Source organism: Eucyclogobius newberryi, unplaced genomic scaffold, assembly GCF_026437365.1.
Source record: "Eucyclogobius newberryi isolate DKJ021-1_F unplaced genomic scaffold, fEucNew1.0.hap1 SCAF_16, whole genome shotgun sequence".
NCBI classification, from domain to species: Eukaryota; Metazoa; Chordata; class Actinopteri; order Gobiiformes; family Gobiidae; genus Eucyclogobius; species Eucyclogobius newberryi.
This window is the reverse complement of record NW_027315790.1, coordinates 22,180,609-22,203,800: the sequence shown is the minus strand read 5'-3', so window position 1 is coordinate 22,203,800 and position 23,192 is coordinate 22,180,609. Positions and strand designations below refer to the sequence as shown.

At 39.1% G+C, this 23,192-nt stretch overlaps 4 protein-coding genes across 4 annotated transcripts; all 4 read left to right on the top strand.

Annotated features, from left to right (window-relative positions):
* The first annotated feature begins 749 nt into the window (after positions 1-749).
* Positions 750-3,161, top strand: LOC140361972 (transcription termination factor 1, mitochondrial). The gene is made up of 2 exons (XM_072447938.1): positions 750-814; positions 1,838-3,161. Exon 2 carries the CDS (start codon positions 1,875-1,877, stop codon positions 3,012-3,014), a length of 1,140 nt encoding a protein of 379 aa, XP_072304039.1. The 5' UTR covers positions 750-814; positions 1,838-1,874; the 3' UTR covers positions 3,015-3,161.
* Positions 3,162-3,686: 525 nt separating this feature from the next.
* dus3l (dihydrouridine synthase 3-like (S. cerevisiae)) lies at positions 3,687-8,367 on the top strand. The gene is made up of 16 exons (XM_072447937.1): positions 3,687-3,704; positions 3,857-3,952; positions 4,366-4,621; positions 4,720-5,071; positions 5,691-5,758; positions 5,836-5,925; positions 6,006-6,047; positions 6,123-6,275; positions 6,348-6,464; positions 6,549-6,614; positions 6,699-6,809; positions 6,900-6,996; positions 7,370-7,445; positions 7,538-7,726; positions 7,901-8,029; positions 8,109-8,367. The coding sequence occupies exons 2-16, from the start codon at positions 3,870-3,872 to the stop codon at positions 8,179-8,181; spliced, it is 1,902 nt and encodes a 633-aa protein (XP_072304038.1). The 5' UTR covers positions 3,687-3,704; positions 3,857-3,869; the 3' UTR covers positions 8,182-8,367.
* Positions 8,368-9,564: 1,197 nt separating this feature from the next.
* LOC140361511 (zona pellucida sperm-binding protein 4-like) lies at positions 9,565-13,230 on the top strand. Its single transcript, XM_072447223.1, has 12 exons — positions 9,565-9,700; positions 10,186-10,428; positions 10,493-10,605; positions 10,913-11,183; positions 11,466-11,588; positions 11,836-12,005; positions 12,131-12,228; positions 12,327-12,469; positions 12,599-12,776; positions 12,860-12,995; positions 13,070-13,144; positions 13,222-13,230. The coding sequence occupies exons 1-12, from the start codon at positions 9,565-9,567 to the stop codon at positions 13,228-13,230; spliced, it is 1,695 nt and encodes a 564-aa protein (XP_072303324.1).
* An 873-nt stretch (positions 13,231-14,103) lies between these two features.
* cndp2 (carnosine dipeptidase 2) lies at positions 14,104-22,200 on the top strand. The gene is made up of 11 exons (XM_072447936.1): positions 14,104-14,275; positions 14,767-14,910; positions 14,980-15,142; positions 15,835-15,923; positions 16,925-17,125; positions 17,809-17,893; positions 17,968-18,125; positions 18,200-18,364; positions 18,517-18,658; positions 21,835-21,982; positions 22,055-22,200. The coding sequence occupies exons 1-11, from the start codon at positions 14,216-14,218 to the stop codon at positions 22,119-22,121; spliced, it is 1,422 nt and encodes a 473-aa protein (XP_072304037.1). The 5' UTR covers positions 14,104-14,215; the 3' UTR covers positions 22,122-22,200.
* Positions 22,201-23,192: the final 992 nt, after the last annotated feature.

Sequence of the window (23,192 nt, the reverse complement as noted above, 5' to 3'; positions counted from 1 at the left end):
CATAATGAAATATCACTGTGTTGTATTTAAATATTAATGAGTGGTAGTGGTGGGCCTCATCAGCTGAAAGGCATTGGGTCATTCCGCTTTTCACTGCTGTTAGCCACAACACATGGCAAATGTCCTCTCAAATGCAAAGAGTTTGGCTTTAATTATTAATGTAATGGTTTAAAATGATAGACTAGACAATACATTTGCATCTGGCAAGGTAAAAAAAATAGAAAGTCATGGTAAAAGTAATTTGAAATAAATATGTGTGTTGCCTGTCATATTTGTGTTCTTTGTTTGGAGATTACTGTCAATAGTGTGATTTTATGATCTGTGGGTGTGTCCTGCTTAAGATCCATAGTTACTGAAACAGGCTCCAGTGGTAGAATGAATCACCGAATTTACAGAATACATTATTTGTTATCAAATACTTTACACATTTGCTTTCTGTGGTTCCTTGATGTAAAGCGCTTTGAGTGTCTTGAAGTTAGAAACATCCATCCATCCATTTTCTACCGCAAGTTAGAAAGTTTTGTATTAGTTAAATTATCTGATAGAAATTTATTGTTATAATTAAGCACAACACTAGCCATAATCCAAATTTGTAGGCATAAAACCCTCAAATTCACCTGAAACCCATACATAAGTCCAATTCTCTGCTTCTGTCTAGTGGTTAAAATGAGAACTGTTACTGCAGATGCGCTCAAGGACAAATATCGCGAGATTTTGTGGAAGTTTCACTTTGAAGTGTGCGCTCTCGTTAAACGTCCCCCTGTCGAGTCTTACCATCTGTGCCATGAGCTGTACTAACGGTTATCCTTCACTGGTAAGTTTTTAAAATGTATTTTCTTCGTTATGTTATTCTTAACGTTTAAAAATAACACTTTATCTAAAATAAATAAGATTGACAAACTGAAACACAAATGTTAAGTCATTCAAAGCTGTACTCGTTGATTGGAAAACTTGAAGGTACTTTCCATGTAAAGATTGGGAAACGTGATGGCTTGACAGCCTTTATAGTACAGCATACAGTATTTACAATAAAATAGTATATGTATTTATTCCAGGACTGCTAAGAATAATACTTTACAACATTTTATTAACGAACTTAATATTTTAGTTCACTCTTTCAGTTTCCTACTCAACTATACATTATATTATTTCAATAGATCCTATTTTAGATCAGAACCATCCATCCATCCATTTTCTACCGCTTGTTCCCTTTCGGGGTCGCGGGTGACTGGAGCCTATCCCAGTGACTTCGGGCCTTAGGCGGGGTACACCCTGGACAGTGGCCAACTTGTCGCAGGGCCAACACAGAGACATAGACATTACAGACAGTTCACGCTCACATTCATTCACTAGGGCCAATTTAGAGTCACCAATTTTACCTAACACATGCATGTCTTTGGACGGTGGGAGGAAGCCAGGGAACCCGGAGAGAACCCACGGTAACACGGGGAGAACATGCAGACTCCACCCAGAGAGATCATGTGATGTTGGTCTGGTCTGGGAATCGAACCCATGATCTCCTTCTTGGGAGGCTCTTGAGAGCGCTAACCGCCTTTGCCACCGTGCACCCCTAGATCAGAACCCCCTAGATCAGAACCGTTTTTATTCTTTGCTGTTAAGCTAGAAGAGCAAAAAGGTTACTCCAGAAACGGTAGTTAAAAAAATAAAATCTTTATTGCTAAATCGGTGCCTTGGCAGAAATCTGTCTAGTTTTTATTTATATGTTCAGATGCCTTCATTTATTATTATCTACTTGGCACTTTTATTTACTTACCTTACTCCCTCTACATTTATGGATGGTTTCTTGTTGAACTGACTCTTGCCTTTTAACTTTCAGATCTTTGTGTGACGAATGTTGTCTCTTTGCATTGAAAATGGCAGCAGGAGTCAGAGCTCTTCTTCATCGAGCATGTTTTGGCCTCACAGCGGTACAAAAGACATCACAGTGTTGGTCAAGACGGCTGTGTAATGTCACTCCCACAACAAGCAATGACCCCAAACCAGTCTCTAACCCAGAAAATGAATCTTTATTGGAAAACCTAAACCTCATGGGCGTCGACGTTATGATGGCCCGCAGACGACAGCCTGGAGTGCTGCGTAAAATCTTTACAAATGAACAAGGCGTGGAGCAGTTTCTTCAAGGCAAAGGTGCGAGCCGTACAGTGATCGCAAGTGTCATAACGCGATATCCTCGGGCTATAACGCGTTCGATTGATCACCTTGACAAACGGTGGAAGTTGTGGAGGAATATTTTCAAATCTGATGAGGAAATTGTAAGCATTCTGCATAGATCTCCCGAGTCATTTTTCAGATCAAGCGACAATGACAATCTGAAGAAAAACATTGATTTTCTATTCTCTCTTGGGCTCAACTCAAAGGACCTACACAGACTATTGACCACAGCACCACGGACGTTTTCCAATAGTGTAGAACTCAACAAACAAATGGTTGAGTTTTTGGTGGACATCTGTGTCGAACTTGGTGGAGATAACCCAGAACAATTTGCCAAAACTGTTATCTCCAAAAATCTCTATATTTTAATCAGAAGCACTAAAAGAGTCAAAACTAATATTGATAATTTGAAAAAATCTCTTAAACTGAAAGATCATGAACTCTTAGCTTTGCTTCAACGTTCAGGGGCGGAGATACTAGACCTTTCCAATGACTATCTGAAGAACAATTTCACCAATGTTCAGCAGAAAATGCTTTCACTTGGATGTAAAAAATCTGAAGTCAAGAAACTAATCATACAATATCCCATGGTGTTGTACATTGGACCCGACACTCTGAACCAAAAACTGGACTCTCTTGTTAAAGGTGGAATAAGGATTCAACAGATTGCGGAAAAGCCCAAAGTATTGGACTATAGCACACAGAACATTATGGGAAAAATAGAGGAGCTAAAAAGTGTTGGATATGACTTTCAGAAAAATGGTATCAACATTTTAGACTCGAGTCGCAAAAGATTTGAGGCAAAGATGGAGAAACTTTCTGCCCCACCATCAGAAGAGTGACTGATAATTGTCTGATGAAAAAATGACACTATCCAGAACATATTGCTTGGAGATTTTGCTCTCACTGTATTTTTCTATTACACATTTCAAAGTACTTCTTTGTAATTAAGTAAAACGTTTCTATAAAAGCCAATTGTCTGTCTGTAATTATATCTGTTGCTTAAAGATGATAACAAAACCCATTTTACTATAATAAAGCCATTTTTTTCTTATTTTTCCTGAATATTTTTATTGCCCTGAAAAACATGCATTTCAACAAACCTTACTCTTGTCTCCATATTAGTGCTACAATATTGGACCAGCTTTTATTGTCTCCTTACGGGGAAGACATATTCCTCACATTCCTATTTCACAGTATGGCATAAAACTGGCATAAAAGCAGCGAATGAGAAAACCACGAAGAAATAATGGCGGAACTTTAGTCGCGTCGCTTGATCTTCACGTCCTTTTTTAAGTGTTGCACACAGAAACTCATGTCAGCGCTGCAACAGTAAAGTGTCAAACCTGTATTTATATCAGTATTCATAGGCTAGATTAAACCGCCAGTTTGTTTTACGAAGCACGCGACTGACATTTAATCCGATGCCACTAGTAAAAACAGAGCAATTTTGTACACTGTTAGCATATTAGCATTTTGGAGGCTATTTGTTTTTCACAGATTTTCATTTGTACCTGGTCGCTTCTACATTGGTGAGTGATTTTTTTTTGGTTTGGTTTGTTACGCACTTCAAATAAACGTTATTACCTGGTTCTAGATGTTTTTAATTATCTAAAGGGACTATTAACAGTTCCTCTCATTCATTTGCTTGCATGTCTAAAATACTGTATTGTGCCTGTCTAAGGAAATTAACCAAGATGGAAGAAAAAACTGCAGAGGAAACGCCTGCTATTAATTCAGCAAACGCAACTGTGAAAGGTGAAGCCAACATCAAACCACAGTAAGTAAAGACTGCAATCTAAATGTTACAAAATACTGGCCATTGTTAGCTGTGGTGTTATCAATGGTGAAATGTAACACAGTACTAAACTAAAAGGTGAAGGTATTTGTACTTTATTAAGTCAATTTTTACAATGAACACTTTACTTTTTCATGTCCGTAGTAAATGTTTCTGCTGCATGTCAAGGGTCAAAGTAAACCTGAAAAGATGTGTCCTGTCAGCTGGTTCATAAAGCAAACAATATGGCCAGTCAAAGGCTTAAGAGCTCTAGTCTCGAGCTTCTAACCATCGTATACAAGTTGTGAATCATGTAAATACGACCTACTAGTATTTATTTTTAATACATTCTCCCTCAAAAAGCATGTGACTATACAAATTCTTTAATCGATCAAATGCTTCTTTTTTCCCTCTAGATTTCGAACCACTAAAGATGCCTTTCATGAATTTGTTGACTCAAACTGGAAAACAAATGGAGCAAAAGGTGGCAATGAAGATGCAAAGGAGGCGGCGCCTGTGGAGGAACCTGAATCTAAGAAGCTCAAGTTAGATACAGATCATAATAAAAGTGAGAAACCAGACAAAAAACAGTGGCGTGGACAGAACAAGTCAAGACCTCACACAAAGCCTACTGCGTATGATGAAAAACGTCTCTGTATGTCAGTCCTTAAGGTATAAACGTTCAGTCAATTATGCAATGCTTGTTTTATGATTGTTGCCTCATTAAGTAGTAACGGTATATCAATTATTTCTTGTCCATCTATGTGAAGGATGACAAACAATGCCATTTTGGGGAAAAATGCAATTTCTACCATGACATTGGAGAGTACATGAAGACCAAACCTGCTGATATTGGCGACAAGTGTTACCTCTATGACACCTTTGGAAAGTGCCCTTACACCGTCTCTTGCCGCTATGCCATGGCACACACAACACCGGACTTCAAAACGATGGAAAAAATGGATCTTGTGAAAGAATTTGAGGGAAGAAATGTTGTGAAGAATAGTTTGAGCAAAGATCTTCAAATTAGTCTCAGGAAGCGCTCAGTGAAATTCCCTAAGTCAGACGAATTTCTTCAAGCCCTGGCAAAACAAAAAGAGAAGAGGGAACAACAAGAAAATGGTTAAGTTTTTTTTTTTCACAGCACCACTTATATGTTTTCTGTTTTGGCTTGTATATTGTTTTTCTGTCATTTTTAAAAGCAATTAACCTATTGCATTACACCTGTCTGACCTCCTCATCCCCCACCGCCCCACCCGAGCTCTCCGATCCTCCTCCTCTCTCACCCTGACTGCACCAACATCCCGACTCAAAACTTTTGGCGACAGAGCATTCTCCCGAACAGCACCCCGACTCTGGAACTCCCTCCCCCAACCTGTCCGCCACTCTCCCTCACTCACAACATTCAAATCCCGCCTAAAAACATACCTCTTCACCCAAGCCTATGACCTCCCCTACCCCTAGCCTCCTCTACCCCATTGCCTACACTTCTACCCCCTGTTACATCCCCATCTTTTTCTCTCTACTTCTTCTGTCTTGTTCATTTTATCTGTATATTAATGTGTTCTGTACGTGTTGTCCCCCCTGTCTCTAAATACCCCCCCCTTTTTTATTATGTTCAGCGTCTTTGGGTCACTGAAAAGCGCTATATAAATAAAAGTTATTATTATTATTATTATTATTATTATTACATTTTACAGTGTGATTTTACAGTCACATTACATTTTTCTTTTTTCCACAGGTGCTAAAAATGCATCTGCAGATAAAGTCGAAGAGGTTCAACAAGCATCCACAGAGCCAGAAACGCAAGTAGGTCTTGGTGAAATATTTAATTTATTAGTTTTATTCCACTACTAAGATGCTTTTTTTTTTTTTTTTTAATCCAGGTGAACACAGAGAAAAAGACTGAAGTGAAGACTGTTGGCCCATTAACAGATGCAGACATTATCAAACTAAGACCATGTGAAAAAAAGCAGGTAAAACTTTGACTGCATTATGATTTGAGCAGTCTGCGTATGATTGTCCAGCAAAGTAAGCTTTGGAAATATGTTTTAAGGTGGACTTTAAGGACAAACTCTACCTGGCACCACTAACAACTGTATGTATCCCTGGCTTCTGCTATTTCGTCTGACCACATTTGGGTAAATATAATTGCTTTTCATTCTTTCTTTAGTGTGGAAATTTGCCTTTTAGGCGTGTTTGTAAGCGTTTTGGAGCTGACATCACGTGTGGTGAGATGGCCATGTGCACAAACTTGCTGCAGGGACAGCAGTCTGAGTGGGCTCTGCTAAAGAGGCATGAAAGTGAAGATGTTTTTGGGGTTCAGGTGAGTTTTTTTCTCCAATATAATTTTTTTATAGTTTTAAAATAATTATCAAACGTATATATTTCCCTTTAGTTGGAGGGTTGTTTCCCAGACACAATGTCGAGATGTGCCGAGCTCATAAACAACAACATAGAGGTCGACTTTGTGGATATAAATTCTGGATGCCCCATTGATCTTGTTTACAAGAAGGTACTTTTAATCTTAATTAAATAATTAAATAAATGTCTCACTTGATTTTCAAAATGTTAATCTATTGTCTGCTCATCTTGCCAGGGTGGCGGCTGTGGTCTGATGACACGGACCCGGAAATTTGAACAGATAATCAGGGGAATGAACTCTGTGAGTAGTATTATTTTATGTCAACTATTTCAAAATGTCATTTCAATTCAAGTGTGTTAAGTATTTTCTGTGCCTCTTTGAAAGGTCCTAGATGTCCCCCTAACAGTGAAGATAAGAACCGGTGTTCAGGAGAAGTGCAACATTGCTCACAAACTCATCCCGGAATTCAAGCAATGGGATGTCTCTATGATCACAGTAAGGTTTAGTGATGAAACATTCTTGTCTTGACATTATGTCATCACTTAAAGTTGAAGAAATAATCCAATGCTACCTATATCCTCATAGCTACATGGTCGATCCAGAGAACAGCGCTACACAAAGTCTGCTGATTGGGACTACATCAGCAGCTGTGCGGAGTTGGCAAGCCCTGTACCCCTTTATGGTATGCCTGTTAATCTGAACAATATTTGAAGAAAATATTTTGATTGCACAAATGAACTGAACTATTGTGCAATTGTAGGTAGGGGTGGACGATATTGACAAAAAATTATATTAATATGTTTTGGAGCGTGTCAGAAATGATCAGATAATAATATGTAAATCCAACAGAAATCCGTTAAAACATGTCGGACGCAGTTTTAATACAACTCTAGACATTTTCTTCCGTCTGATCCCTGTATATTTTCTTTAGTTTAAATTCAATTGTTAGATTGTGTAGAATGTCGGTAAAATTAGTACCAAGTGCCAAAATGTAATTTTTTTTACTATAATGAATAAACTGGTACACAATATGATTGAATGTTGTTATATTGTAGGTAATGGAGACATTTTATCCTATGAAGATGCCATGAAAGCAAGAGAGACTGGTGTTTCTGGTATCATGATTGCAAGGTTTGTAATTGAAATATTGTTTGTCGTTTGAATAAGTTGTCATTCCAGCTGTACTGTTTATCACAATAAAAAAATAAAATGTTTGACTATAGGGGAGCTCTGATTAAACCATGGATCTTCACTGAGATTAAGGAGAACCGACATTGGGATATTTCGTCCGGCGAGCGCTTGGACATCCTCAGGGACTTCTCTAACTTCGGCCTGGAGCACTGGGGCTCGGACACACGAGGAGTGGAGAAGGCGCGCACCTTTATGTTAGAATGGCTCTCCTTTATGTGCAGGTAGTATTTCCATTGTGTTTTTGTTTTTGAGATATGGAAAAGTCTGTTACCATAATCAATTTAAATTCAATTAAATAATATTATTCCTAGGTTGTTGTTTTTTTCTTTGTTTTTTTACAGCAATATACCAGTTTTTTTTTTTATTGTGGACCAAATTGTAAATTTATTTTTTAGATATATTCCTGTTGGTGTTTTGGAGCGAGTGCCTCAGAAGATCAATGAGCGACCTCCGTATTACATAGGACGGGACTATCTTGAGTCACTGATGGCAAGTCAGAATGTTGGAGACTGGGTCAGGATCAGGTAAGAAGAAAACGACAAAATCACCCACTGATCACTTGAAACTAATCATTCTAACAACTATTTTGTGATTATTTTGCAGTGAAATGCTGCTTGGACCTGTTCCCAAAAACTTCAACTTTCTTCCCAAACACAAAGCAAACGCCTACAAGTGATTACCCCCTCACTAGACTGAATGTATTAATTACTTTTATTTGACTTAAACTGAACCTTAGTTGACTGAAAACACATTTGTGCTTCCTGAACAATTGGGCTATTGAATAATTTGTTAATTTAAATGTGGTTTAAAAAACTTTTGTTTGAGGTTTGTTTTAACCTACAATAAAGCCCTTTGTTGCTTTGTCATGCGTCTCTGTGGTTAATTTCAGTGTGGAAGAAACTGATAGATGTATTCTATTTAATTTACATTTATTGGTAATTAAAGACCGAAGTGATTACAGTGCATCTAGGCTTCAAGATGATGTTTGTAAAACGTTCGAAGTCTGTCTGTCTATAGTTTATAATCTAAACTGAATTGAAGTGTGAATGACTGGTTCCACATCAGTAATAAGATTTAGAAATTACAGTGTTCCTTTTTATATTTCTTAAATTTGTTCACCTGATAAAAGGGAACTTGAGCTAGTACCCACTTAATTCAGCCAAATCAATAATTCTAAGAAGAATTGGGGTTTCACCCCAAACACACAACATATAAGACTAAATACCTGGACCTTTTTATAATCTTTTATATAAGTCTCTAAATTTTAAATTTAGTGGTCAAGACACAACAGATGCTCAAGCTACAATCTCCCAGTAAATGCTCCCCATATATTTACAAAAAGAAAAGAAAATGAAGTCTGGTTTTCCTGTGCATAGCTTGTTACAAGTTAAAATCAGAGTAAAGCAGACAACAAAAAGGGCAAGACTCAACTTCACACACAGCCCACACAGTTGTTCACGAGGCACAAAAGTAGCTTCATCACGCATTTATGGGAAAATCAGCTGTAAATAATGTAAAGAGGCTAATAATATAGATTCACTTTTTCATGAGTATTCTGTTGGTACGATGATCCCTCTGAGTTTCAAATACTTGCTCAAGATAAAGTATTCAAGTCTAAATTAATGCTGCACGTTTGTCCTCTTTTGGAGTTGTCTTTGTTTGGAAACAGTTAAACAATTGTGTAGTCCTATTTTAGACTTCTTTAAGCGATAGTTTAGACCTAGAATTGTCCTGGTTTAGATCTGGTGATAGCAATAGATCCAAGGGTGGCACCAGGGTGATGCTTAGTGTGAAAAGAGTATATGGAGGAGGACCCTGAAACCCACTATATTGACAGCTAAATATTTTCAAAATGAGCAAAATATAAACTTATTGAAATGTAAAAGGTGGATGAAAAGTTACATATAAAATCAAATATCATTGACATTTATGTTTTTTCCGTCTTGTCCGAAAGCTGGGCACTGATTGGCATCTCCAGGTGCGACTTATTAGGCCAAAGGTACTTATATGTGGTTCTGCGCCTTGGTTGCTGAGCAGCAGCAGGTTCTCCTCTGTCTCCATGGGTCCAAACAGGGTCGAGTGTGTGGGCCGCCTTACCTGGACTCTACTGCTGGTGGGGTTGGTCCAGGGATGGACTGAGCTCTCTGACTCCCAGTTAAAGAACATTTTGGATGGACGGTACTCCCTTCACCCTGGTAAAGAATTTTCAAATACAACTTTGCTGGCAGGCTCTTCGTGTAGATTAACAATTTGTGATAATTGCCTGATGGAACCTTTTTTACTTGTCTGATTTTTGGTCTAGTACTGGTAGTTGTAAATGATTAGACCTACATGCACAAGTTTATTCATTGGTGGCATGGTAGCTTCACAGCAATATGGGATAGTTTCTGTGCGTTTGCATGTTCTGCCTGTGTCTGGCAAGTTTCCCCTTCCACTAAACCTTTTACTTGGCTCATTCCCTGAAAGAGCTGTTGCATCTCAGTGGGACTTACTAACATCAGCCTGTCCTGAAACCACAGGTGGAAAATGGCACTTGAGCTGAAACCTGGTACAATGCATCTCTCCTGTTCGGTTTGTGTTCACTGTGCCCTGTCCCTCAACTTCCAACAGATGAGATTCTGATAGAAAAGGCCCTATATTTGATGTATAATATACTAATGTGTGTGTTCTCTTTTTTTAGTTAAGCCCCATGAAAAACTTCCCATTAAATTTGAAGCACATGAGGACGACTATGATGATGCCGATTATGATGACTATTCGTTTTATGACAAAGGATTAAAATCAGAACTTTATGAACCTGAAACGACAACTGCTGCACCAGGCCCTGACATAAAGGACTCTACTGGATTTGACTTTACTTGTGCTAAAAATGCTTTTCAAATCTCCATTGCTAAAAAAGAAGTGGACAATGTTAAAGTTATTGGTAAGTGAAGAGCATTAGCTGTGTGCATGTGTATATTATAATAAACTGATCTATTTTCTTCCAGGTTTGAAGAACTTGTTGAGTCTTCAAGAGGCTGCAAAGACTTGTGGTTACCTTGTGAACCGGGAACAAGGGACCTTGACCGTGCCTTTTACTGGGTGTTTTGTCAAAATTGATGTAAGTTTACTAACCTTGGGAATTAAATAAATTCCCATAGCTGGTGGCTATTCAGATTTATAAGAAACTATTAAGATTTGAGCTGAAGCTTTTAAATTTCCCTATTCTGAACAATTTTAACACCGTTCTAGTTTCCTTTTGGCAGAAGCAAAATGAACAATGGTACATGAGTCTTCCATTAGCTATGTTTGCTTTATTCTACCCATTTGCTATACACACTAATGCCCACATTTAACACACCAGCTGGAATTCAGTAATATTACTTCAACAGCTACAGTCTGTGCCTAACATGTGTTTTTTACTTAAGCATTTGGACTTCAGTGTACAGTTGCTTTTGGCTGAAGGGTCTCAAGTCCGAACTGCAACTTGTCCTCGACCCGTTCCAAGTGGACCGTCTCCTCGAGCTGTAGTTCCTCCTGTCCAACCCTCCCTGGTATGCCCATTCACCACACTAGAAACTCCCTCTGCAGAATCTCCCCAGGATCGAGTCTTTCTACCGTCAAAAAGCTTTGATCCAGAGTTTCTACCGCTACAACGACTTTCGCCAATCGGTCTTCCTCCAGTACAGCCGCCTGGAAGTAGGTTTTATTAAACTTTGACCTTTACTACATCCCTAGAAATGCATCCCTAATCATAAATGACAGAATTTAGTCGCAAATATTCACTTTGACATGTATGCAATGTAGTTTTGCCAGACCATGAAGCTAATGGGTTGTCAAAATTCTAGAACTTTATTGTTTTGTAGAAGGGGCTTTGCTTATTGTAGTATGGAGCTAGTGTTTAAGATTTTTGACTTGCACTGTATTTATTTGGCTAATGATGGGCATGTATAATGTTTTTTTTGACTTGCCATGTTTCAGATTGTGCTGTTCCCACTTTGGAGCGTTTGTCTTGTGGATCTAGCTCTACTACTATGACGTCATGTCAATCCATGGGTTGCTGTTGGGATATGGTGTCATCGTCCTGCTTTTACCCAATGGATGGTACAAATTTATTCTGACACTGCTATTTGGATTTAAAAATGTTACTCGTTGGAGGGTTAAACTTCTTGAATTGTAAAAATAATTTTGTGAAGACTAGCGTAATCCTTGTGTGGAGATTGCACCTCCATGTGAGACTATCCTGGTCAAATAAAGATCTATGAATATGATATACCATATTTTTATGCAACTATGTGATCAAAATTGACTACCCATGTGCTAAAAATGATCTTTTGTTGCTTTCCCTCAGAGTGCACAAACGACCACTACTTTGTGTTTGCAATCTACCACGACTCTGCCTCCATCCCTCTGGACACTGCCAGCCTGGTTATCCCTGGCACCACCTGTGAACCGCTCATCCTCACTGATACTGTCGCAGTCTTCAAGTTTAAAATGGACGAATGTGGCACTCGTGGGTTTGTAAGTTTGAAATTGTAGTTCTCTTAACCTCTTGTTAAAATGTTCACACATGCATTTTTACGTTCTGTTTGTGTAACCATTTCACTTGCCACCTTTTTGAGCTTGGTTATTTCTAAATCTTGTAGACTGTCGGTGGGACTCAGGTCTATCTTGCTGAAGTGCAAACGGCTGTTGAGACTCTCAACCTAAAATATGGTGCGATTTCAAGGAGTTCTCAACTGCGGTAAGATTTAAAAAAAAAATTGTTTGCTATTTGATTACTGATTGCAATGCTGACTAAAAGACACTAACACTTTTCAAATGATCTCTCTTTGGTTTTAGTTTCCTGATTGAGTGCCGCTACAGCTCCTCTGATAAAACATCTTTGGCCAGCACTGGCTACATGGTGAAGACCCCCAGCTCCATGGTGCCCTCTGTACTCTACTCTGATGGACTTTATGGGGTAGAACTGAAACTTGCAAAAGGTTAATAGGGTTTTCCATGTTGTAAAAATGTATCATAACGCAATTTTAATTTGTTTAGAACTCTGTTCTGCTCCCACATTTCACTGATCAGGCAATGAAATTAAATGTTTAACTAGTCTTGTTTTTCAGATGATACCTACTCCTCCTTCTACCCCACATACCATCAGCCACTGCGGTTCCTGCTCGGGAGAACCGTTTATCTCCAGCTGCTCTTGCTGTCGCCCACTCCAAAAGCGGTCCTTCTGGTCAACTATTGTATAGCATATCCTCGTTCTGCCTCCAATGCTTTAGTTCTTGTTCATGAAGGGTAAGTGATGCCCCAAGCTCATTTCTAATGATGGGCTTTTTGGTCTGAATCTTTTTTTATTTTTTCCCCCTCTCCCCTCCCAGGTGTGCCAACCCGTTTGACCCACACTCAGCCGTCCTCATAAATGGTGACTTTGGCCAACCAAAGAATGAGAGGCGGTTTGTGGTCAAGGCTTTTCAATTCATGGAACAAAATACAAACACTTATCTGGATGAAGAAGTAAGCAACGATGTTTTGAAAATGCTTGCATCTGTTTCATTTGCACTTATTTTTGTTTTGAAAATGATTTGCAGATCTACTTCATGTGCTCGACAGAAGTCTGCTTTCCAAATGAGAAAATGTGCCAAGAACGCTGTTTTGATGGAGTGGTGAGTTTTTTAACTGGATAAATGACAAAACAAATTTACTGTGGTATACTAATGTTCTCATGTTTCCATTTCTACAGGCGCCTTAATAGTGAAGGATCTTTTTGTAATAAACGGTTTTATGCCAGACTATGCTTGGTGGTTGACTTTGTAAATTATAGAAGGTCTGTCTTTTCATTTTATATGGATGGGTGTATAAAATGACATAGTAAAAACATCTGATGCTGGAAGATAGACAAGTGGTGGTGGTTTATCACTGGTTACAAACGGTAAAAATTTAAATGGGTGAAGAAAGTTAATAAAAATAAATTGGATAGTTTAAGTTTATTAACAGGAAGGTCTAAAGGTTCAGGTCATAGTATAAATACAGCTTGTAGATCATTATGGCAGATGTGTGTAGTAAATATTTTTAACGAATGACTGCTATATAAGAACATGCCATCTGCTTAAATTCTAGTAAAGGCAAAAGACTTAATTTAAAAAAAACGAATCAATATTCATGAGCGTCATTCCCACAATCCCTTGCGCCACGTCAACAAAGCTCAAGTCACCCATGAAGTGACCATTGTTTATGCGGCTTGGATCAATGTGCTGCAAATTACACTTGAGTTAATACACTAATAAAACGGTGCACATTATTCTCAGCGGATTTCTCCTGTCAAAGATTACCGGAAGTACGTCAGGTAAATAGTCTTCACACTAGACTAGAAATTGTAAGTTTAAATTGTCCATTCTGCGTCGTTCTTAGTTTTATTGGATTCCACTTTGTTTCTTGGTTTTCACATCATGGTTCTCTAACGTGGGTACTCTGCGTGTAGCACAAAGCTAACTTGTGAACTAGCATTTTACCACGTCTGTCCCTGCAAGGATTTTGGTGGAATGGATCATCTCTTACTTTCTAGATCAGCTTTTCGTGATTATCTAGACTAACAGCTACACGTATTGCTCTTGTAATTTGTCAGCAGGTTTACCAGAGGCGTGGTTTGTCCCATATAAGAAGGCACGAGTTGAGGAAACGGCTTGTCTCTGCGCACTAGATTTCTTCTGCCTGGGTCAACCTCAACTCCTGCAAACATGGCTCACCTCTCTGCACTTTTCAAATACGTGGACGAGAACCAAGATCTGTATGTGAAGGTAAATTGGTGACTCTACAAGCTACTTTTTCCATTTAATTTGAGGAGAGAAACTGCTTGGAAACCAAGTAGGGCTGTATCTGTCCGGGAACCGGATGTCTTAACGTTATCTTGCTGCACAGCTGCCTTGTGTATAGAAGGCTTTCTGTTCAACTTTTACCTTTCTACATGTATAATCTTGTCTAGAGCTTAGAATAGGGTCCCTATGATACAGTATGATTTTCTAATGCATGCGATCAATAAATTGTATATGATCGCTAGTTTTAAGCGCTAAATGCATTTCAACAATGGTATTTATTTGCTCAACCACCACTTCTTGCACAAACTATCAAATACACCCATTTTAATCATCCAAACAGTAAATGACATCAAATGTATTGCATTTAAGGTCACAAAATAAGTTGGTAAAATATGCCATCCAATACTCCTGGCAATAATCAATACAGCAGCCTACAATATCTATACTGTATCACTATTTATTTTTGTTCCCAGCGTCTTGCAGACTGGGTGGCGGTCCAGAGTGTCTCGGCTTGGCCAGAGAAGCGCGGTGAGATCAAGAAAATGATGGAAATGGCTGCAAAGGACATTGAGAAATTGGGGGGCACTGTGGAGCTGGTGGACATTGGAAAACAAACAGTATGTAAAAATGTTACTTCATCACTGCTACTGCCATACATTGATACTAATTGTACTTTTTGGAGACAGCTACCCTCCGGAGAAGAAATCCCACTGCCCCCCATTGTGCTGGGACAGTTGGGATCTGACCCAGGCAAAAAGACTGTGTGCATCTATGGTCACCTGGACGTCCAACCAGCTGCTCTGGAGGACGGTTGGGACACGGAGCCTTTTACTTTGGTGGAGAAAGATGGTAAAAAAAATTATACTTTCACTTATGCACTAAATGCCCCAGAGCAGTTTTGGAATGACACTGTGGGTTGTTGGCACATCAAAATGCCAGCTGCCTTGGCACAAACAAAACTATTTGCTCTTTTATTTTTGGTTAAGTCGTTCATTGCTATGGTGCCACCCCGTTACATCCAGGCATAAGTCTGAACCCAATTTGTAATGTTTTAATTGTAATTCTTGGTTATTTTCTAATATCCTCATTAGCTGCAGATTTCCAAAGTCCATCCACTCACCCATAGCTTTAAGAAAGAGTCTGGATGTAATCTCGAATGTCAGTTAATGATTAATTGCCCTATGATTAAGGTTAAAATGATTTGAGTTTAGAATCCATTATTTGTTAGCTGACATGGTTAACTTGTGATTGCTGAACACATCTTTTGGTTTTGCCTTTGGAGACTTTGAGGGCACAATTTGTTGCAGCTGTAACAAATCTTAAGCTTTGTCATGTATTCTGTGAGTCAGCTGACAGACTCGCATCCTCTTTCAGTATTTTGTCAGCTCCTGGTTTTGTCACGTAATACACTACACTTGTGACCGTTTTTTCTGAATTTGTATATATTTGAACTGCTGTACATTTGAGAAGCTACAATATAAATGCAAACATAATGCCTGAAACTAACATGATCTTTTATCATCTACTGTATCTTTTTGTAGGTAAGCTTTATGGAAGAGGATCCACAGATGACAAGGGCCCTGTTCTGGCCTGGTTTAACTGCATTGAGGCTCACCAGAAGCTCAAACAAGTAAAGTATTTACTTTAAAGCCTTGATATTCTGATGTGATTTAATGTTTTGATAGCAGGTGTGGCGTTTTATTTTAGGAAGGCACAATGTGTCCGAGTAAATGGATGGATGGCAGTCAAACCTGTTTTTGCTGGCATCTTAAATCAAAACACCATGGTAATAAACAAATGGAGTTTCTGCTTGAAATAACACATTTTATAATTATATTCACCTAAGTGTCCCCAAAACGGCACTAAAATGATCGGCACACGGAGCTAATACTGCAAAATTATTTCAGTTACAGCTCAAAACACTGCTCTTCCCAGTCACTCTTGTGAGTTTAAAATACGTCTCTGTTGTACTTGCTGCAGGTCCACGGGAACAAGCTCCGTGTGAAACTTAGTCGCAAAACAAATTCATGTGTTTTTAATTAAATATGTAAATTAAACGAATCATTGAGGCATTAAAATAATGATCTAAGCTTTTTTTGTATCTAATTACTCTATTTACTAGAGTAATCGCTGCAGCCCTAATCTCTTCTGTGTTCGAGATGTCAGTGTTAAGGTACAGCCCTGATTGGGTGATTGCTGCTTGTTGATCAAGTCGAGGCTTTTGGCACGTAAAGTGATCAAAGGTCTTTGACTGTAATGTGGTTGTCACAATCAATCATTAAACCAAGTGTCACCTGTTCATCACCTGCAAGTCTCGTATGAAGAAAGTAAAATGTAAATTGTATTACTCACTCTCTATGGAACAGGGAAATTCTAATTCTTGATTCACTTTTCTTACTATAAAGTCATTTTTTAGTAAGGTTATGTCAGAGCTAAATTAGTTTATGCTTGCAACTATATTAACTCTTGAGTTTTAACCTCAAATTAATTACAATATGTTTAAGGGCAATTCATGAATCTAAATCTGTTAATTATAAAAGCAGTTTATCAAATGTGTAATGTCAATCTCCATTTGTATTTTTACTATGTTCTATATTTCTTTAGATGTCTGATTTACTGTTTGTGTTGCAGGAGCTTCCCATCAACATCAAATTCTGCTTTGAGGGCATGGAGGAGTCTGGGTCAGAAGGTCTGGATGAGCTTGTGTTTTCACGAAAAGACACGTTCCTCAAAGATGTCGACTATGTGTGCATCTCAGACAACTACTGGCTGGGCAAGACCAAACCGTGCATCACTTATGGCCTGAGAGGAATCTGCTATTTCTTTCTTGAGGTATATCCTTCATATTGACTAAAAGATTGTGTATGTCGCTCATATGGGTTAAAAGTACAATAAGAAGTGGCCATGGGCTCCCTTAGTTTGTTCATTTGGACTAAGCAGAGACTCACACTGGCCCACAATTGGCTGTGAGCGCTGGGGTTTAGTGAGTGTTGAGATCAGGTTAGTTTTTGACGGCTCAAAACTATGTGCAATGTTCTGGAATTAATGACTAACTTCATAATTGAATTGAACATTTACTCAATATTTTAAGACACAGATTTGTTGGGTCATGTAAAGTTTTTTTTTGGCAACAGACTTCTTCTAATACCCAACCTATTGCGTTGTATGAGAAACTCTGCGGAGACTCCTCAGGAGAAGGTGATCTTGTTTTACTTGATTCATTCTGCCACAAACTTTGCCCTAAAAAAAAACAGAAATGCATGCCGTAACACATGCCGTGCATGGAAAAGAAGCGATATAGAAAACATTGCCAAATTAGCCTGTGTTTGTATTATCGGCATGGGGGAACCATAACCGGAGTTGGAGCTGTGGCTAGTCATTACTCAAGGACTCCAAGCATTTACAGTTTTGAGAATAATTAGGGGTTTATGTGTATGTGGAGGAACCGGTTTTTGGCAGCAGGAGGCCTTCCCTGTGTTTAAATCAAGTTCCCACAATAAACTATTGTTTTATAGGTTGAGTGCAGTGAGAAGGACCTGCACTCAGGTGTGTTTGGTGGCTCTGTTCACGAAGCCATGACAGATCTTATCGCGCTTATGGGTAAATACACAGGGATCTAGCAATGACAGTAAATTAAGACAATATTTAACAATGCTCTTGTATCAATTGTATAGGCTCCCTTGTTGATAAAGGAAAGATCTTGATTCCTGGAATGAATGATGACGTGGCGCCATTAACGGATGAGGAGAGAGAGCTCTATGAGAAAATAGAGTTTGACCTGGATGAATACTGCAAAGATGTTGGCGTCTGTAAGCTCCTGCATGACTCAAAAGCAAGTACCATAAACTATGATTGTAAAATGTAAAAACTTTATCACAGCCATTTGATTATTGTTTTTTTGTATAGGAGCAAATCCTCATGCACCGCTGGAGGTACCCATCCCTGTCACTGCATGGCATTGAAGGTGCTTTTGCCGAAACGGGGGCTAAAACTGTCATCCCGCGAAAAGTTATTGGCAAATTCTCCATCCGCCTTGTCCCAGACATGGACCCCAAAGTTGTTGAGAAACAGGTGAATATGAGACTAAAATTGTTTAGTTGGGAGAGGGGACAGGTAATATACAGCTCTTACTGGTAAAAAGAAAAATGTACCATTTCTATTTACAAAGTCATATAGGATATGTCTCTTTATAACTTGAATTGTAATCCTTATTTATTCTGTAGGTGATCAGCCATCTGGAGAAGCAGTTTGCAGAACGGGGAACTCCCAATAAGATGAAGGTTTACATGGGCCATGGAGCCAAGGCTTGGGTGTCTGACTTCAACCATCCACACTACATGGCCGGACGCAAGGCCATGAAGACGGGTACATGCATAGTATTTAAGATAAGATGGCCTTTATTTGTCCACACATTGGGGAAATTTCGGTCTTGCTATGCAAGTAGGTACAGAAGTAGAAGAACAGATAACTTGTAGAAAGCTTTAAAAAAAACTTAAAAAAAAAAAAACTTTTAGACCGAACCTCATATTCTTAAATGAAAAGGGAAAAAAAGATGAAAAGAAGTAATAAGTAAATAAATAATAGTGGCAAAAAGTAAACACTTTTACAGCAGTTGAATGCGAATGAATATGACATTATTGCATTTGAGAGTAAACATGTTTTTGTAAAGATGTTCTGCAACAGACCAAAAACTTTTGGTTTGCAATGATTCAGTTAAACGTGCCAGGTCAAAATAAAAGTGAAGTTTTTTTTCCTCCAACTTTTCAAATCAAATGATTAAGCTTTTAATTAAATGTCGGTGTAATCCCTCATTCGTCCAGGCGTGTTCCATAGTAGAAAAAGCTTTAGTTGTAGTCATCTGGACTCGGTTAGAAAAAATAGACGTTTCGACTCTCATCCAAGAGTCATTGTCAAAAGAATTTAGATCGAGAACTCCGATATTAATACTGTTCTGTGGTAAGACCCGCCCATTGGGCGGAGCCTTCCTGAAGTAGAAAGAGTTGTTTGTTTCAACAGAAACTCCCCCCTTGTATCTACCGAGCTAGCCTATTCAGAATTTTAATGGGCTATTAGAATCCTCTGTCTTTGTGAGACCCTGGCTCAACCACCCCGAGTACCTGATTAGCATCTAAATGTCCTGGTCCTCTACCTTTCCAGGGGTTCAGTATACCATTATAGATACCAGGAAGATTGAATCTTAACCCTCCATTTCTGTTTAAAGAAGGTCTTTCTTTTTTTTAACAAAAATGGCTTCCTTGACTCCTCTTTCAAACCATCTTTTCTCCCTGCTTAAAACCTTCACCTCACCATCTTCAAACAAGTGATTATAGGCTTCAAGATGGAGATGCACGGCACTCTGAGGTCCTGAACTTGTATTTCTTCTGTGCTGATAAAGCCTCTTGTGTAGAGGCTGTTTCGTCTCACCTATGTAACGTTCTTTACAGCTTTCTTCACTGCATTGGATCGAATAAACTACATTGCTCTGTTTTTGAGTCGGCAACTTGTCCTTTGGATGAACCAGTTTTTGTCTTAAAGTGTTTCCTGGTTTAAAATAAACGGGGACTTCGTGTTGTCTAAAAATTCTCTGCAGTTTTTCCGACAGGCCAGACACATAAGGGATAGAAACACCCTTCCTTCTCTGTTCAGTTTCCCTTTTTGTCCTGCTTCTTCGTTCTCTTCACTCTGTTGAGAGCCCAAGCGGGGTAACCACAGGCTGAGAGGGCATTTCGGACATGCTTTTCATCTTCTTGCCCTCTGAGCTGGTGGGCACACCTTGAGCTCTGTGTTGTAAGGTTCTGATCACACCCAGCTTGTGCTGCAGTGGGTGGTTGGAACCAAAGAGCAGATACTGGTCCGTCTGTGTAGGTTTCCTGTATACTTCTATTTGGAGTTTCCCGTCCTCTCCTCTGATCGTGGAACAATCAAGAAAGGCCAAGCGATTCTCCTTAGCGTCTTCTCTTGTAAACCTGATATGTGGGTCCACAGCATTGATGTGATCCGAGAAGGTTTCCAGCTCTTGTTTCTTGATTGTTACAAAAGTATCATCGACATAGCGAAGCCACAGTTTTGGGATTATGCCTGAGAATGAGGCCAGTGCCTTAAAGTGCTCCATGTACAGGTTGGCCACTATGGGAGAGACGGGCGAGCCCATGGCACAGCCATGAATCTGTCTGTAAAATTGTCCCCGGAATTGAAAGTAAGTGGTGTTCAGAAAGATGTCCAGTTTGCGTATGTGTTCAGGTGTCAGTTTGGTCCTTTCCTGTAGGGTGGTGTCTTCCTGCAGTCTGATCCTCACTGCTGCTACTGCATCAGTGGTCGGTATGCAGGTGAACAGGGACACAACATCATATGAAACCATGAGGTCATCTGGGTCCAGTTGGAGATGTTTCACTTTATCCACAAAGTTGTGCGTGTTTTCCACATGTTCCGAAGTCCCCACAAGTGGAGCCAATATAGTTGTTAAATGCTTGGCCACATTGTAAGTGATAGAATCTGTGCTGCACACTATGGGTCTGAGTGGAACATCCTTTTTGTGTATTTTTGGAAGGCCATAAATGCAGGACATGGCTTCACCAGGATACAGTCTGTAATACAGAGGCCGGTCTATCGCTTCCTCTTTTTCCAGACTTTAAACAGTCTCTCACTTTCTTCTTGTAGCCACTGGTCGGATCTCTTCAAGCGTTCGTATGTGGTCGTGTCCTCGAGGAGGGTGTGGACTTGGGCTTCGTAATCAGCTGCGTTGAGAATAACAGCGCAACGTCCCTTGTCTGCTGGGAGGATGTTGATGCTATGATCTTTTTCTAGTGCTGAAAGTGCTTTTCTCTCTTCAGATGTGATATTTGAAGGAGGTGGTTTGGCACTCTTCAGAGTCGCTGTGACACGTAACCTCAGGTCTGAAGCCTCCGATTCAGTCATTTTGTTGTTCCTAATTGCCTTTTCAGTGGCTGTGATGTAGTCCTCTGTAGGGATGTGTTTAGAGGTGACAGAAAAGTTGAGCCCTTTAGAGAGCACCTCTTCTGCCTGTGTCAGAACACGATCTGATAGGTTCTTAATCCAATTGTTTTTGCTGGTCGCTAATTTGTCTGTCTCAGTCCTAATGTCTAGCTCGACCTCACCTGCATTCTTTTTGTTCAAAAGAATGAACTTCTTGATTTGGCGTTCCTTGCTGTTTGTTTCTGTTGAAACAAACAACTCTTTCTACTTCAGGAAGGCTCCGCCCAATGGGCGGGTCTTACCACAGAACAGTATTACTATCAGAGTTCTCGATCTAAATTCTTATTGACAATGACTCTTGGATGAGAGTCGAAACGTCCTATTTTTTTCTGAGTCCAGATGACTACAACTAAAGCTTCTACTTTTAATTGTTTAATAATCCATGACTATGGAAGTGGCCTTCAATTGATCCACTTTCAGATCATTATCAATGTATAAGTACATGCCACCTGTGTTACCTTATTATAATAATAATAATGATAATGATAATGATGATGCACTTCAGTCGCCTACATTTGAACTGAAGGGATATTTGTTTTGTACATCAGTATTTGGAGTGGAACCTGACCTGACCCGTGAAGGAGGAAGTATCCCAGTCACTCTGACGTTCCAAGAAGCAACTGGCCGGAACGTGATGCTGCTTCCAGTCGGATCCTCAGACGACGGAGCTCACTCACAAAATGAGAAACTAAATCGGTAAAAGCATATGAGCAAAAATGTCAGGACCAGAATTAATATGACTCCTTCAAATTCACTGTCTTTTTGCAGAATAAACTACATTCAAGGGACAAAGATGCTCGGAGCCTACTTCCATGAAGTCTCTCAACTGGAATAAGTGTTTCATTGAAAACATTTCCATCCCCTGCATCAAAACCATAAATCCTGAGGTGGCAATGTATTAAAATTTCTGGTGACTTTTACTTCTCTTTTTTTTTTTTTTTTTTTTTTTAAGCCAAGTTTTGACCCCCCCCCCGTTTAGGTGTGCCTTTTACTTTGAATCTTCAGAATCAGGAGTAAACAAGCACATTTTGAAAAAGTCTAAGTACCTTATCTCTAACGAATACCCTTTTTACCAATTACGGCAAGTTAAATCAATTATTATAAAGCCCATAATCTATTTTTATAAAATTTTAACACCGTCCCATCAACTGTACTGTTTTATTACTTTATTACATTTATGATGGTACCTTTTGTAATTTAACTCATAGTCTCTGCTGATTTTTACCAGTCATGTTTTAGACAAGTAATGGTACTTTTGCCACCTCTGCCTAAATCATGTTTACAACAAATTAAACTAGCCGGTTTTATAAATGCTGCAGAACCATAAAAAAGTATTTTTACTTATGTCTTATTTCCTTTTTGGTTTGAATTTTTAAACTGATATAACTTGCCTGCATTGTCCATAGGATCATTTTATGTAGGCAGCCTATTGTATTGTCTATTATGGCCCTGGCTTTCAGACCCGATTTTAATGAGCAATTAATTAAACATTTACCATACAGCCACATTGTCCTGGTCTTCTTTCCAGCTTATTCCCATAGCTGCCATAGACAAGGGTTCAATTAAATCCCGCCCACTAAGCAATATGGTTCCCTCCAATGATGTCATATTTGCTGCTTATGTTGTCGGAGCGTGCAGGCAATCAGAGGTCTGGAGAGTATAAAGTATTTATAATAAAGCCAGGAAAGATTAGAGCGCTGGCTCGTATTGTCTCTAGTAGCCTGCAACGTTTCTGTTTTTCATCAGTGTTGTACTAAATAAGGACCAATCCAAATGAAAGACTGGCGGGGCATGATGAGAAAGTCAACATTTTGTATTGGTCATAATTTCGAGTCAAACTTACATTTACGAGAATAAAGCTTTCAAAATGTGTAATTCCAAATGTAAAGTCACATTTAAACGTTTA